Genomic DNA, 16,996 nt, shown 5'->3' with positions numbered 1-16,996 from the left:
TTAAAATGTCACTGAAATCTAAAACACTCTATGACAGATATTTCGACCTGTGGGGCAATTTCTTGGAAATAAAATCATTTTGGGAAACATAGTAAACCATCTACACTCCCTGGGATGCAAAGGAAGCTAAGATGAAGATGGACATCACCTTTGCCAACAAGCAGCTAAAATACTTTTTCTCCTAAGATGTGATTATCAGTGTGTGTCAATAATCTACAGAATCCACTCAATGCATAATATGACCAAACATGGAGTTTGTTAGTGTAATTTAGAGCACAACATACCCCTGACAAATAAAAAGGGGGAGAGCAAAGGACACTCAAATGCTGACCATATTGCTCAAGTCAGCCTGTATGAGACATTTTGGTGCGAAGAAAAAGACTGAAGCAGCAAAAACTTTGAGACTTTAGATATTTCATAGAATTGAATGTTTCTCTTAATTATTTCTAAATTGGAAACTGACAAATATACTTTAGTGTTCTCTACTAAGGGAAGACCCTCCTAAGCATGCTCATTTCACTCATTAAGGTTGCTGTTTGCTCAGAATTGCTATCATTGGAGGATTCGGGGAGGAATTCAAGCAATCTTAACTGTTGTAGGAAACGTGTGTGTATGTGTAAAGGAGAGTTATGTGTATGTGTATAATATGAAAATATATGAATTTATCTTACTTTATATTCATAAATATATCAATTTTTAATTCCAACTTGATATGGTGTTCAGAGGAAACAAAAAAAAAAGTAGCAAAAACTATAAACTAAAAAAATACACAGCTGAACAAAAGAGCTATTTGCAGGGGAGAAAGATGTACTTTCAGGAATATAATTTCATGTATAAATATATACATTTTGAAGAAATTGGCAATTTATCGTTATGTACACTGAATCCTGGCCAGTTTATAGCTGGCCACATCTCAGTGTTCACTCTGTAGTTTTCTTATCCAGTTGCATGGGTTTGTATTATTTTTTGCAATAAACTAGTTTTTCTAAAAACATTCAATAATCTTCTTATGATCTCACTATACTGAAATCAACAAATACACAAAATAAGTGGCAGGACTCACCCTCATCAGATGACCAATTGCTTTCTTCACTTTCATTACTTTTTATATTTCAGCAAGGAATGAAGTGAAAAGAAAGAAGAAGAAAATGAAACATTAATCCTCTTTCTAAAAGAGTCTAGAAAGGCCTAACTAGATTTAAGATCTTTTCTAAAACAAAACATCATTTACATTTGCATGAGTGCTCTTCAGTGTGACACAGAGAATCTGTAAAGCTCCAAATATAAAATTCATATTCACAATATAGCTCACACCAAGGTAGCTGCCATTCCCGGAAGCATTTTTTTTTTTACACTGATGAAAGGAAAGTGAGAATTTGTGTCTATGAACCTAATACCTGGATATTTAGAATTGCAAAGTTGACCCAGTTGGGACATCATGGATTTCTCCTCTACAGCCAAGATGTTGAGAAGGAGAAATATCCCGAAATTTTTCAGAGATTATAAGCATAAAGCAGGGGATAGGATATGGCAAGTTAATTGTGAATTTCATAGTATTTTTGTGGCAATTTAACAATCCTTAGGTATTTGAATGCCTGAATTATTGGGTCCGATTTTCCTGTCATCAAGCACTTTTTTACTGTGGTGTGAGTTAATGTCCTCTCAGGTAGAGATCCCTCTCTACTCAACTTATTTTTGCTTTAAGTGCTATGGGGTAAGAGCTACAATTAAGCTTCCACTTTCTTTCTTAATCCCATTTCACTCAATCACTGCTTTAAGAGACATATCTTCTCCCCAATCAAGGAATATTACCTCCAAAAATTCTGTTCTCTGGAATGACTGAAGCATCATATGGTTTCTAATCAGTCAATATGATAATAGAGAATGTAGAAAAATACTTATACTTAAAGTAAAACATAATGTTACAGCAGCTAGAAGGGACATTGGAAAGTGCACCAGACATTGGAGTCAGGAGGCCTGAGTTCAGTTTCAGTTCGAATCTGAAACCCTTAAAAATAAGTGTCTGATACTCCACAACTCATAGTCACAACCCAGTGACTATGCAAATATTTTAAAAGAAGGAAATGTTGCTGGTGATATATGAGAAGTCTATTTTTGAATTCGAGACCTCTAAATTTCAAGGAAATGTCCCTTCCATTTGAAGGTATGTACATTCTTTATACAAGGTATCTTCTTCTCTAAAAAAATGAAGGTATTCTGAACCTTTTGAGGTCCTCCTTACAGAGCTAATTGGAATAAAGTGTTTGGGGAAGAAGGGAAGCTCACTTTTTCTCATCTTTTATCCTGTTTGACTCAGGTGTGTTGTTATGACGGTAATGAAAATACGAGTCCAATATATCTGTAAGTATAAAAACATCCAATAACAAACCAAAGAAGCAGTCAAATGCATAAATCAGACAAGTTTTGAAAGTGATAGTTTTCTCATGTGGTTCCTTACAATGACACAGGTACAGGTTTCTAGGACCTCTTCCTTCCCCCCAAATATATATGATCAACTCGAAGGGCTAACGACTTGCATGCTTCTTTACTGCAAAAGTTAAAATGTCACTGAAATCTAAAACACTCTATGACAGATATTTCGACCTGTGGGGCAATTTCTTGGAAATAAAATCATTTTGGGAAACATAGTAAACCATCTACACTCCCTGGGATGCAAAGGAAGCAAAGATGAAGATGGACATCACCTTTGCCAACAAGCAGCTAAAATACTTTTTCTCCTAAGATGTGATTATCAGTGTGTGTCAATAATCTACAGAATCCACTCAATGCATAATATGACCAAACATGGATTTTGTTAGTGTAATTAAGAGCACAACATACCCATGACAAATAAAAAGGGGGAGAGCAAAGGAAACTCAAATGCTGACCATATTGCTCAAGTCAGCCTGTATGAGACATTTTGGTGCGAAGAAAAAGACTGAAGCAGCAAAAACTTTGAGACTTTAGATATTTCATAGAATTGAAGGTTTCTCTTAATTATTTCTAAATTGGAAACTGACAAATATACTTTAGTGTTCTCTACTAAGGGAAGACCCTCCTAAGCATGCTCATTTCACTCATTAAGGTTGCTGTTTGCTCAGAATTGCTATCATAGGAGGATTCGGGGAGGAATTCAAGCAATCTTAACTGTTGTAGGAAACGTGTGTGTATGTGTAAAGGAGAGTTATGTGTATGTGTATAATATGAAAATATATGAATTTATCTTACTTTATATTCATAAATATATCAATTTGTAAGTCCACTTTGATATGGTGTTCAGAAAAAGTAGCAAAAACTATAAACTAAAAAAATACACAGCTGAACAAAAGAGCTATTTGCAGGGGAGAAAGATGTACTTTCAGGAATATAATTTCATGTATAAATATATACATTTTGAAGAAATTGGCAATTTATCGTTATGTACACTGAATCCTGGCCAGTTTATAGCTGGCCACATCTCAGTGTTCACTCTGTAGTTGTGTTATCCAGTTGCATGGGTTTGTATTATTTTTTGCAATAAACTAGTTTTTCTAAAAACATTCAATAATCTTATGATCTCACTATACTGAAATCAACAAATACACAAAATAAGTGGCGGGACTCACCCTCATCAGATGACCAATTGCTTTCTTCACTTTCATCACTTTTTATATTTCAGAAAGGAATGAAGTGAAAGGAAAGAAGAAGAAAATGAAACATTAATCCTCCTTCTAAAAAAGTCTAGAAAGGCCTAATTAGCTTTAAGATCTTTTCTAAAGCAAAACATTTACATTTGCATGAGTGCTCTTCAGTGTGACACAGAGAATCTGTAAAGCTCCAAATATAAAATTCATATTCACAATATAGCTCACTAAGGTAGCTGCCATTCTTGGAAGCATTTTTTTTTTACACTGATGAAAGGAAAGTGAGAATTTGTGTCTATGAACCTAATACCTGGGTATTTAGAATTGCAAAATTGACCCAGTTGGGACATCATGGATTTCTCCTCTACAGCCAAGATGTTGAGAAGCATAAATATCCTGAAATTGCTCAGAGATTATAAGCATAAAGCGAGGGATATCAAATGGCAAGGTAATTGTGAATTTCATAGTATTTTTGTGTCAATTTACCTCTCCTTATGTATTTCAATGCTTGAATTATTGTTTCCGATTTTCCTGAAATCCAGCAATTTTTTAATGTATTTTGAGATAATGTCTTCTCATATAGAGATCCCTCTTTGCTCAATTTATTTTTGCTTTATCTCCTGGGGTCTAAGAGCTACAATCAAGTCTCCATTTTCTTTCTAAATCCAATTTCACTTGGTCATTGCTTGAAGAGACATGTTCCCAATCAAGTAGAATCACCAGTCCGAAATTTTTTCCTCCAATAATTCTGTTCCCTGGCATGACTGAAAGTATCATTTGGTTTCTAATCATTTTATATAAAAATATAGAATGTAGAAAAAAATTTAAATAAATAATGTGTCAGCAGCTAATTTACACATTGGATAGAGCACTGGATTTTGGAGTTTGAAGGGCCTTAATTCTATTCAACTCCCAAATCCTCAAAATTTAGTTTATAACATTTGATAAAAGTCACAATAAATCAGTGGCTACATGATTTTTTAAAATTATGCTGGTAATGTATGGCAATGCTATTTTTGTAGCAAACATCTCTATATTTTAAGCAGAAATCACTTGGAGTGATGCATTTGAAGACATGTAGATTCTTTACAAAGTATATTTTTCTGTTTTAAAATGGATATATTGAGAAACTTTTTTATGTTCTCATTATATATCTGATTTCTTTACAGTTTTGGGAAAGAAGGGAAGCTCACTTTTCATCGTAGTAACTTTTGTCGCTTTTGGCTTGTCCAGGTGGGTCAGGTGTTTCAAAACAATGTTCCCATTCCTCTATAACTATAAAAATCCCAATGTCAAAACAAAGAAGCAATAAAGTGGATAATCAAAAAGAATGTCAGACCACTTTTGAAGGCAATACTTTTGTCATATGGTTCTTTATATATATATATATATATATATATATATATATATATGTTTATGCATATATATATGTATATATATATGTATCTCCCTTTATATTTATAAATACATCATTTTCTAAATACACCTTGATGTCATGAGAGAAGGGAGGAAAGGAAGAAAAAAATAAAGTAAAAAAATATACAGCAACCTTTCATGAATATAATTTCTTATATTAATATATACAACTTTCTTGAACTGGTAACTTGTTATGTATATTGACTCCTCCCCCCGGCATTTAGCTAGACACATTGTAAGGTTCCCTATAGTTCTGTGTTATTATGTTGTATTTTTTTATTCTTTTTTAATGAAATTAATGTTTTTTTTAAATATATGTTACTGAATAAATAATCTCTGTATAATGAAATTAGAAAATATAAAGTATGAATTAACCTCACCATTATAAAACTTGTCTTTTTCTCTCCTTGTTTTATGTTCCAGGGAGTATTCATTTGAAAAGAGAAAAAAATAAAAAAATACATGAAATGTTAATTCCTCATTTTAAAAAGGTAGATAGACTCAATTTGCCTAAAGGATCTTTAAAAAGAAAACCATCATTTACATTTTAGACGGCCCTGGAAGAGGAATCCTCTTTAGTGTGAGGCACTTTATGTCTCCAAGAAAAAAAAAAAAAAAATATATATATATATATATATATATATATATATATATATATATATATATATATATATATATATATATATATATATATATACTGTGAATGTCTAGAGTAACAAAAATTTGGAAGAGATCATGATGGTGAAGATAATTCTGAACAGGTTATTGTACTCCATGCTCTGACAATAGAGAATCCCTGTCAAGGTTTATTTTTAAACATTTAATTTCTTAAACAAAGATAGAGCCAAAATATAATTAGATACATATATTTCCATTGAATGTGGATCCCTTCATAATTGTTTAAGCTGAGATATTTCTCACTAGGTTGAAATTTTATTCAAAGCCCTTTGTAATGAGATATCCCATGATGATTTTTATGTCTGTCAGCATGCTGTGTAGAGATGGCATCTCTCTGCTTATTTCAATGACAAATACACAACATTATTTCTTAAAAAAAACATTTCTCATATTTATCTTTTCTCTACACTGAAAAGCGCCTAGCAGAACACAATACAATTATTTTGAGAAAAGATCATATGATATTATTCATTCATTCTTTTTCTTCTGGATGGGTTGTTTCAAGGTCACTCATTTTGGCCCTTTTCTGACTCAGCCAAGTCCTTTCCCTTTCTAGGATGGCTGCTTCATCAGAACCTGGCACCTTTTCTCAGAAGTCATTTCCAATTGAGACCTTCCTGGCTGTGAGAGGATAGGAAATTCCTCAGACATGCTTGAAAAAATGATTGCCCCACCCCCTCTCCTTTGTTACACCTCCTGCTTTCTCCTGTGCTTTTCACACAGTTTTCCTGAGCTAGCTTGATGAATGGAGAGACCAAAGGAGTGAAATGGATTTAATGGTACACTGATCAACATCCCCAGGGCCTTGGTAGAGATGGAACCTCACTGCTCACCACTCTTCTTCAAGAGCATGTTTTTCTTTGTGTTATGCAATCACTGTTTTATTTGACCATTTTGAATAAGTATCAGCATAAGCTGTTTTAAATGATCCCATTTAATATGAATATTGGACCTCAACACAAAGTTAATTCTAATCTAAGAGATTCCAATAGAAACTCACCAACAAAAACTTTTCCGGAATCTTTTTTTTTTCAAATGGATTTCACCATTGTCTGAAATAGTCAAACGTTTGAAAGTGACTTAAATTAGTATTTAGAGAAAAAAATGAACCATCAGTCATTTTCCTAATGTGAAATTAATGTTTGACTTTTCCATAGTAGAAATTCCCCCCATCCTTGTCCCCTACCCAATAGATGACAACTCCCAACAGGAAAGAAAATAGAATACTTGGATTGCCTGAAAGTTATGTTTCAGTAGTGTTCCAATAACTATGTAATCTGTAAATGTTAATGTCATTTCAAAAAACTCACCACATTCAAATAAATAAGATGTTTTTGATGTAACTTTCAAATGATGCATTCCTTAAAATGAAAATAGATGTAAATAGATGAAAATGAAAATAGAAATATTATATATATCCACACATATAAATACACATCTGTGAAATCATTTTATATATTCACATATGAAGAGACAGATAAAGGCAGAGACAGACTGAACTATTATTATGAAATTAGATAAGAAAAGGACTCATTTTATAATGATCTTGCATTACCTATTGAAAGGGCCTTGAAAAGTAATCAAATTCATACATTTTTTCCTGCAGTTTGTCACTTTCTCTGCCTATTGATAAGGGTTGAGGTTCCCTTTAAAATTCTCAACCCCCATGGATGAATATCTGGGCCCAGCCCCCACGGGATCTGAGCTGGCTTGGGTTTTCTCAGCCCCCCCAGTCAGTTTCATCCTTATCTGAAAAGGTCACCAAGAGTTTGGCACTGCCCACAATCTCCTTTTAGGTATGAAAGAGCCCAGCTGGAGCTCTCACTTTGCAAGAGCCCTTCCACTCAACACATGGTTATCCTTCTGGCCAGGTAAGGGTTCCTGCCCGCCCAGCGGCCACCTTTGGCCCTGGCATCTTTCTAACTGAACTTTACTTCCAAATTTCTACAATAAACCTTTTATTTATCAATCTAGTTTTTCGGGCCTGTAAATTCATTTACAGAGGACACTGTGCCTCCTGGGATCTTTGTGCAGGCCAGCGGGATTGCCCCTTTCCTTTCTCTCATCACTATATCCTATGATCCAATCTATTCTTGTGTTCTAGGTGCCCTTTATATTTGAGAAGTTAACTTTCTGTTTTCATATAGACAAATGTGTGTGAACATACCACATATACTCACAATGCAGAGATAGCTTAAGTCCATTAAAAAAGGGGAAAAAAGAAAAAAAATACAGAAAACATTAAAGTGGGAAAATCCAGGGGCAGGTTGAAAAACCAACAGGCACTGTAGAATAAAATCCATGCTTTCCAAAGAGGCAGATCTTTTAGGTCTGGCCAGTATGGGAAGAGAAGAGAGATTTTTCACACCATTCAATGAGTAAGCCTAAGTAGTATTTTAGGCAAAGAATCTGCACTCCTACACGTACTCCCTCCCTCTACTTTCTAAATAAACACCTGAATGAATGAATCTGGAAGGGGAAAACTTCAAGGTTTCTGGCCAAAAAAGAACTGAAGCTATTTGCATTCAATCTGAGTCAATGGACACCCAAACAATGACCACATGGGGCTTGATCCAGGACCTTTTGGTGGTCAAGTAGAATCAGATTGGTTTTGGAAATTCAAGTATTAAATTAAAACAAATGTCAAATTAATGAATAAAATATAATAAAATAATTTTAAAATTAAAATTTTAAAATAACTACAAATTAAAATTGAATTGAATTTTTAAAAATTTAAGAATTAAAAATTAAACCAGGATTAATCCTGGTCTTTAAGAAAGGATAGGCATTGCTACTTATTGGAAGGAGGGGAAAAGAAGTAGTAACTATTTAAGGAAGACAATTATTTTGCTGGGCAGATATTTAAACAGTAAAACAAAACAAAGGAGGGTGGGTTTAAGGGATTTCATTTTTAGAATACTGCATGGTAATATCTGAAGGATAATGAATGGTAAAGTAGAAAAGTAGCACCTACCCAATATTTCTGAAGCGTGGCTTCAAGTAAAATTCGGTATATTTTGACTGTCTGTGGAAAAAAAAAAGTCTTTCTATATCAATAGTAAACCAGCTTTTTTCACTGTCCTATGGTCAGGACTGACACCATTTAGTTGCTCTGTCCACTTTTAAAACAGATGCTTTATGATGCAACAACACCTCATATTAGCTGATTGATTATGATACCTGTCAGAGTTGTCCAGATTCAAAACTTTGTTGTAAGTTTTTTGCTATGTATGCTTTCTTAACCACACAGATAAAAGGTTTTTTGGTGTGTTTGTTTTGATTGGTTTTACCTTTTTAGAAGCTTACATTTTTATAATTCCCATTGATTAAAAGCACTGATTCCCTTTCCAATGAAATTAAGTAGAACTTTCTCTTTGGTGGGCATATGTCATGATTTAAGTCATCCAAGTGTTCCTAAACATTAAGTCCCCTCAGACTGATTCTGAGGAACTGAGGTTTTCTTTGAGAAATATGCTCTAAAGAAAAATATCTGATAACATCACTGGTGGAAAAAAATTAATCTATAGGAAAAATGTGGTTTAATATAAAAGGTAATAATGTCAAATAAGAACCTGAGGATTTCAAAAAGATAAATTCCTGTAATTTGGATATAGAATAGGAAAAATGTTCCAAAATCCCTGCAGATGTATTAGGAAGCAGATCCTATTTGTCAGAAATGTATTCTATCTGAAATCTAAGCTAAGTAACGCATTAGCCAAAAGAGAAAAAGGGAAAAAAATACTTGTAGGATTTTCTAACATAATCTAGTATCAAAACATCATCATTGAATCAGGCAAGATAAAAGTCCAAATGTCTTCCACAAATGACGTCTCTTAGACTTCAACCTTGTACATGGATTACCATTTCAATTCTGTTAAGTGTAATGGAATCCCAACATGTGTAAGTAAATTCATAATGAATTTGAAAATCTATAAAAATAATAGGTCGTTCAGTGAGTTAATACTGATCAAATATCTTCTCTGGCCAAGGCACAGTGCTAGGGGCTGAGGAGAAGAAGGGTGGTCATCTAAGGCAATTTTGTCTCTCAAGGAACTTCCAGTCTACTAGGGATGACTACATACTAACAATGCTGTATGTACAATCTACATACAGAACATAGTTTGAGGCAAAATGAAGAAAGAAAATTGCTCATAATAAGGATTCTACAAGTAGTTCTTGTAGGAAAAAAAAAAGTTGATTTCTAACTTGTACTTGAAAGAACCTAAGGACACTCGAAGACACAGAAATCAGGAGAGAATACCATGAATGAGGAGAAAACCAGGGAGGAGGACTGACTCTGGTTGAAAGTTGGAATTTTGATGAAAATTTAAAAAGCCCAAAGAGACTGGATCCCAGAAGATACAGACAGTAAGGTCTTTGGAGTAATGGGGGACCAAAAAGCTTGGAGGAATCCTAGAAAGTAAGAGAGTGAGTGAGAGAGAGAGAGAGAGAGAGAGGGAGAGAGTGTGTGTGTTTGTGTGTGTGTGTGTGTGTGTGTGTGTGTGTGTGTGTGTGTGTGTGTAAGGGGGGAATAGGAATATGTTCAAAAATTATTGAGAATTAATCTTGGAGTTGGATAGGGAATCAGTATTTAGTAAATTGAAGGAACAAGTTGAGGGGATACCCTTCTGGAGGATCTCTTTTCCAGCTGAGTAGAGAACACATTAAAGTGGGAAAAACCACTTTCTAAATTAACACCTGAATGAATGAATCTGGAAGGGGAAAACTTCAAGGTTTCTGGCCAAAAAAGAACTGAAGCTATTTGCATTCAATCTGAGTCAATGGACACCCAAACAATGACCACATGGGGCTTGATCCAGGACCTTTTGGTGGTCAAGTAGAATCAGATTGGTTTTGGAAATTCAAGTATTAAATTAAAACAAATGTCAAATTAATGAATAAAATAAAATAAAATAATTTAATTTTAAAATTGAAATTTTAAAATAACTACAAATTTAAATTGAATTGAATTTTAAAAAATTTAAGAATTAAAAATTAAACCAGATAGGCATTGCTACTTATTGGAAGGAGGGGAAAAGAAGTAGTAACTATTTAAGGAAGACAATTATTTTACAAAGGAGGGTGGGTTTAAGGGATTTCACTTTTAGAATACTGCATGGTAATATCTGAAGGATAATGAATGGTAAAGTAGAAAAGTAGCACCTACCCAATATTTCTGAAGCGTGGCTTCAAGTAAAATTCGGTATATTTTGACTGTCTGTGGAAAAAAAAAAGTCTTTCTATATCAATAGTAAACCAGCTTTTTTCACTGTCCTATGGTCAGGACTGACACCATTTAGTTGCTCTGTCCACTTTTAAAACAGATGCTTTATGATGCAACAACACCTCATATTAGCTGATTGATTATGATACCTGTCAGAGTTGTCCAGATTCAAAACTTTGTTGTAAGTTTTTTGCTATGTATGCTTTCTTAACCACACAGATAAAAGGTTTTTTGGTGTGTTTGTTTTGATTGGTTTTACCTTTTTAGAAGCTTACATTTTTATAATTCCCATTGATTAAAAGCACTGATTCCCTTTCCAATGAAATTAAGTAGAACTTTCTCTTTGGTGGGCATATGTCATGATTTAAGTCATCCAAGTGTTCCTAAACATTAAGTCCCCTCAGACTGATTCTGAGGAACTGAGGTTTTCTTTGAGAAATATGCTCTAAAGAAAAATATCTGATAACATCACTGGTGGAAAAAAATTAATCTATAGGAAAAATGTGGTTTAATATAAAAGGTAATAATGTCAAATAAGAACCTGAGGATTTCAAAAAGATAAATTCCTGTAATTTGGATATAGAATAGGAAAAATGTTCCAAAATCCCTGCAGATGTATTAGGAAGCAGATCCTATTTGTCAGAAATGTATTCTATCTGAAATCTAAGCTAAGTAACGCATTAGCCAAAAGAGAAAAAGGGAAAAAAATACTTGTAGGATTTTCTAACATAATCTAGTATCAAAACATCATCATTGAATCAGGCAAGATAAAAGTCCAAATGTCTTCCACAAATGACGTCTCTTAGACTTCAACCTTGTACATGGATTACCATTTCAATTCTGTTAAGTGTAATGGAATCCCAACATGTGTAAGTAAATTCATAATGAATTTGAAAATCTATAAAAATAATAGGTGGTTCAGTGAGTTAATACTGATCAAATATCTTCTCTGGCCAAGGCACAGTGCTAGGGGCTGAGGAGAAGAAGGGTGGTCATCTAAGGCAATTTTGTCTCTCAAGGAACTTCCAGTCTACTAGGGATGACTACATACTAACAATGCTGTATGTACAATCTACATACAGAACATAGTTTGAGGCAAAATGAAGAAAGAAAATTGCTCATAATAAGGATTCTACAAGTAGTTCTTGTAGGAAAAAAAAAAGTTGATTTCTAACTTGTACTTGAAAGAACCTAAGGACACTCGAAGACACAGAAATCAGGAGAGAATACCATGAATGAGGAGAAAACCAGGGAGGAGGACTGACTCTGGTTGAAAGTTGGAATTTTGATGAAAATTTAAAAAGCCCAAAGAGACTGGATCCCAGAAGATACAGACAGTAAGGTCTTTGGAGTAATGGGGGACCAAAAAGCTTGGAGGAATCCTAGAAAGTAAGAGAGTGAGTGAGAGAGAGAGAGAGAGAGAGAGGGAGAGAGTGTGTGTGTTTGTGTGTGTGTGTGTGTGTGTGTGTGTGTGTGTGTGTGTGTGTGTAAGGGGGGAATAGGAATATGTTCAAAAATTATTGAGAATTAATCTTGGAGTTGGATAGGGAATCAGTATTTAGTAAATTGAAGGAACAAGTTGAGGGGATACCCTTCTGGAGGATCTCTTTTCCAGCTGAGTAGAGAACACATTAAAGTGGGAAAAACCACTTTCTAAATTAACACCTGAATGAATGAATCTGGAAGGGGAAAACTTCAAGGTTTCTGGCCAAAAAAGAACTGAAGCTATTTGCATTCAATCTGAGTCAATGGACACCCAAACAATGACCACATGGGGCTTGATCCAGGACCTTTTGGTGGTCAAGTAGAATCAGATTGGTTTTGGAAATTCAAGTATTAAATTAAAACAAATGTCAAATTAATGAATAAAATAAAATAAAATAATTTAATTTTAAAATTGAAATTTTAAAATAACTACAAATTTAAATTGAATTGAATTTTAAAAAATTTAAGAATTAAAAATTAAACCAGATAGGCATTGCTACTTATTGGAAGGAGGGGAAAAGAAGTAGTAACTATTTAAGGAAGACAATTATTTTACAAAGGAGGGTGGGTTTAAGGGATTTCACTTTTAGAATACTGCATGGTAATATCTGAAGGATAATGAATGGTAAAGTAGAAAAGTAGCACCTACCCAATATTTCTGAAGCGTGGCTTCAAGTAAAATTCGGTATATTTTGACTGTCTGTGGAAAAAAAAAAAGTCTTTCTATATCAATAGTAAACCAGCTTTTTTCACTGTCCTATGGTCAGGACTGACACCATTTAGTTGCTCTGTCCACTTTTAAAACAGATGCTTTATGATGCAACAACACCTCATATTAGCTGATTGATTATGATACCTGTCAGAGTTGTCCAGATTCAAAACTTTGTTGTAAGTTTTTTGCTATGTATGCTTTCTTAACCACACAGATAAAAGGTTTTTTGGTGTGTTTGTTTTGATTGGTTTTACCTTTTTAGAAGCTTACATTTTTATAATTCCCATTGATTAAAAGCACTGATTCCCTTTCCAATGAAATTAAGTAGAACTTTCTCTTTGGTGGGCATATGTCATGATTTAAGTCATCCAAGTGTTCCTAAACATTAAGTCCCCTCAGACTGATTCTGAGGAACTGAGGTTTTCTTTGAGAAATATGCTCTAAAGAAAAATATCTGATAACATCACTGGTGGAAAAAAATTAATCTATAGGAAAAATGTGGTTTAATATAAAAGGTAATAATGTCAAATAAGAACCTGAGGATTTCAAAAAGATAAATTCCTGTAATTTGGATATAGAATAGGAAAAATGTTCCAAAATCCCTGCAGATGTATTAGGAAGCAGATCCTATTTGTCAGAAATGTATTCTATCTGAAATCTAAGCTAAGTAACGCATTAGCCAAAAGAGAAAAAGGGAAAAAAATACTTGTAGGATTTTCTAACATAATCTAGTATCAAAACATCATCATTGAATCAGGCAAGATAAAAGTCCAAATGTCTTCCACAAATGACGTCTCTTAGACTTCAACCTTGTACATGGATTACCATTTCAATTCTGTTAAGTGTAATGGAATCCCAACATGTGTAAGTAAATTCATAATGAATTTGAAAATCTATAAAAATAATAGGTGGTTCAGTGAGTTAATACTGATCAAATATCTTCTCTGGCCAAGGCACAGTGCTAGGGGCTGAGGAGAAGAAGGGTGGTCATCTAAGGCAATTTTGTCTCTCAAGGAACTTCCAGTCTACTAGGGATGACTACATACTAACAATGCTGTATGTACAATCTACATACAGAACATAGTTTGAGGCAAAATGAAGAAAGAAAATTGCTCATAATAAGGATTCTACAAGTAGTTCTTGTAGGAAAAAAAAAAGTTGATTTCTAACTTGTACTTGAAAGAACCTAAGGACACTCGAAGACACAGAAATCAGGAGAGAATACCATGAATGAGGAGAAAACCAGGGAGGAGGACTGACTCTGGTTGAAAGTTGGAATTTTGATGAAAATTTAAAAAGCCCAAAGAGACTGGATCCCAGAAGATACAGACAGTAAGGTCTTTGGAGTAATGGGGGACCAAAAAGCTTGGAGGAATCCTAGAAAGTAAGAGAGTGAGTGAGAGAGAGAGAGAGAGAGAGAGGGAGAGAGTGTGTGTGTTTGTGTGTGTGTGTGTGTGTGTGTGTGTGTGTGTGTGTGTGTGTGTAAGGGGGGAATAGGAATATGTTCAAAAATTATTGAGAATTAATCTTGGAGTTGGATAGGGAATCAGTATTTAGTAAATTGAAGGAACAAGTTGAGGGGATACCCTTCTGGAGGATCTCTTTTCCAGCTGAGTAGAGAACACATTAAAGTGGGAAAAACCACTTTCTAAATTAACACCTGAATGAATGAATCTGGAAGGGGAAAACTTCAAGGTTTCTGGCCAAAAAAGAACTGAAGCTATTTGCATTCAATCTGAGTCAATGGACACCCAAACAATGACCACATGGGGCTTGATCCAGGACCTTTTGGTGGTCAAGTAGAATCAGATTGGTTTTGGAAATTCAAGTATTAAATTAAAACAAATGTCAAATTAATGAATAAAATAAAATAAAATAATTTAATTTTAAAATTGAAATTTTAAAATAACTACAAATTTAAATTGAATTGAATTTTAAAAAATTTAAGAATTAAAAATTAAACCAGATAGGCATTGCTACTTATTGGAAGGAGGGGAAAAGAAGTAGTAACTATTTAAGGAAGACAATTATTTTACAAAGGAGGGTGGGTTTAAGGGATTTCACTTTTAGAATACTGCATGGTAATATCTGAAGGATAATGAATGGTAAAGTAGAAAAGTAGCACCTACCCAATATTTCTGAAGCGTGGCTTCAAGTAAAATTCGGTATATTTTGACTGTCTGTGGAAAAAAAAAAAGTCTTTCTATATCAATAGTAAACCAGCTTTTTTCACTGTCCTATGGTCAGGACTGACACCATTTAGTTGCTCTGTCCACTTTTAAAACAGATGCTTTATGATGCAACAACACCTCATATTAGCTGATTGATTATGATACCTGTCAGAGTTGTCCAGATTCAAAACTTTGTTGTAAGTTTTTTGCTATGTATGCTTTCTTAACCACACAGATAAAAGGTTTTTTGGTGTGTTTGTTTTGATTGGTTTTACCTTTTTAGAAGCTTACATTTTTATAATTCCCATTGATTAAAAGCACTGATTCCCTTTCCAATGAAATTAAGTAGAACTTTCTCTTTGGTGGGCATATGTCATGATTTAAGTCATCCAAGTGTTCCTAAACATTAAGTCCCCTCAGACTGATTCTGAGGAACTGAGGTTTTCTTTGAGAAATATGCTCTAAAGAAAAATATCTGATAACATCACTGGTGGAAAAAAATTAATCTATAGGAAAAATGTGGTTTAATATAAAAGGTAATAATGTCAAATAAGAACCTGAGGATTTCAAAAAGATAAATTCCTGTAATTTGGATATAGAATAGGAAAAATGTTCCAAAATCCCTGCAGATGTATTAGGAAGCAGATCCTATTTGTCAGAAATGTATTCTATCTGAAATCTAAGCTAAGTAATGCATTAGCCAAAAGAGAAAAAGGGAAAAAAATACTTGTAGGATTTTCTAACATAATCTAGTATCAAAACATCATCATTGAATCAGGCAAGATAAAAGTCCAAATGTCTTCCACAAATGACGTCTCTTAGACTTCAACCTTGTACATGGATTACCATTTCAATTCTGTTAAGTGTAATGGAATCCCAACATGTGTAAGTAAATTCATAATGAATTTGAAAATCTATAAAAATAATAGGTGGTTCAGTGAGTTAATACTGATCAAATATCTTCTCTGGCCAAGGCACAGTGCTAGGGGCTGAGGAGAAGAAGGGTGGTCATCTAAGGCAATTTTGTCTCTCAAGGAACTTCCAGTCTACTAGGGATGACTACATACTAACAATGCTGTATGTACAATCTACATACAGAACATAGTTTGAGGCAAAATGAAGAAAGAAAATTGCTCATAATAAGGATTCTACAAGTAGTTCTTGTAGGAAAAAAAAAAGTTGATTTCTAACTTGTACTTGAAAGAACCTAAGGACACTCGAAGACACAGAAATCAGGAGAGAATACCATGAATGAGGAGAAAACCAGGGAGGAGGACTGACTCTGGTTGAAAGTTGGAATTTTGATGAAAATTTAAAAAGCCCAAAGAGACTGGATCCCAGAAGATACAGACAGTAAGGTCTTTGGAGTAATGGGGGACCAAAAAGCTTGGAGGAATCCTAGAAAGTAAGAGAGTGAGTGAGAGAGAGAGAGAGAGAGAGAGGGAGAGAGTGTGTGTGTTTGTGTGTGTGTGTGTGTGTGTGTGTGTGTGTGTGTGTGTGTAAGGGGGGAATAGGAATATGTTCAAAAATTATTGAGAATTAATCTTGGAGTTGGATAGGGAATCAGTATTTAGTAAATTGAAGGAACAAGTTGAGGGGATACCCTTCTGGAGGATCTCTTTTCCAGCTGAGTAGAGAACACATTAAAGTGGGAAAAACCACTTTCTAAATTAACACCTGAATGAAT

General features: G+C 34.0%; 1 protein-coding gene across 1 annotated transcript in view; it reads right to left on the bottom strand.

Moving 5' to 3' along the window:
* Window positions 1–8,742, bottom strand: part of LOC141561382 (uncharacterized) — a 35,605-nt gene extending 26,863 nt beyond the window's left edge. Inside the window, exons 1-8 of the mRNA XM_074300864.1 lie at window positions 8,638–8,742; window positions 7,028–7,078; window positions 6,718–6,769; window positions 5,420–5,445; window positions 4,817–4,898; window positions 3,606–3,643; window positions 2,287–2,359; window positions 1,064–1,101 (exon numbers count right to left, since the gene is read on the bottom strand). Of these exons, the coding sequence (XP_074156965.1) occupies window positions 1,064–1,101; window positions 2,287–2,359; window positions 3,606–3,643; window positions 4,817–4,898; window positions 5,420–5,445; window positions 6,718–6,769; window positions 7,028–7,076 (358 nt within the window). The 5' untranslated portion in view covers window positions 7,077–7,078; window positions 8,638–8,742. The remainder of the gene's footprint in view (window positions 1–1,063; window positions 1,102–2,286; window positions 2,360–3,605; window positions 3,644–4,816; window positions 4,899–5,419; window positions 5,446–6,717; window positions 6,770–7,027; window positions 7,079–8,637) is intronic.
* Between the last annotated feature and the right edge of the window lie 8,254 nt (window positions 8,743–16,996).

The sequence above is a fragment of the Sminthopsis crassicaudata genome, chromosome 3 (genome assembly GCF_048593235.1).
Source record: "Sminthopsis crassicaudata isolate SCR6 chromosome 3, ASM4859323v1, whole genome shotgun sequence".
Taxonomy (NCBI): Eukaryota; Metazoa; Chordata; class Mammalia; order Dasyuromorphia; family Dasyuridae; genus Sminthopsis; species Sminthopsis crassicaudata.
Note: the sequence above shows the minus strand (reverse complement) of the source record. Positions and strands in the feature narration are given on the sequence as shown.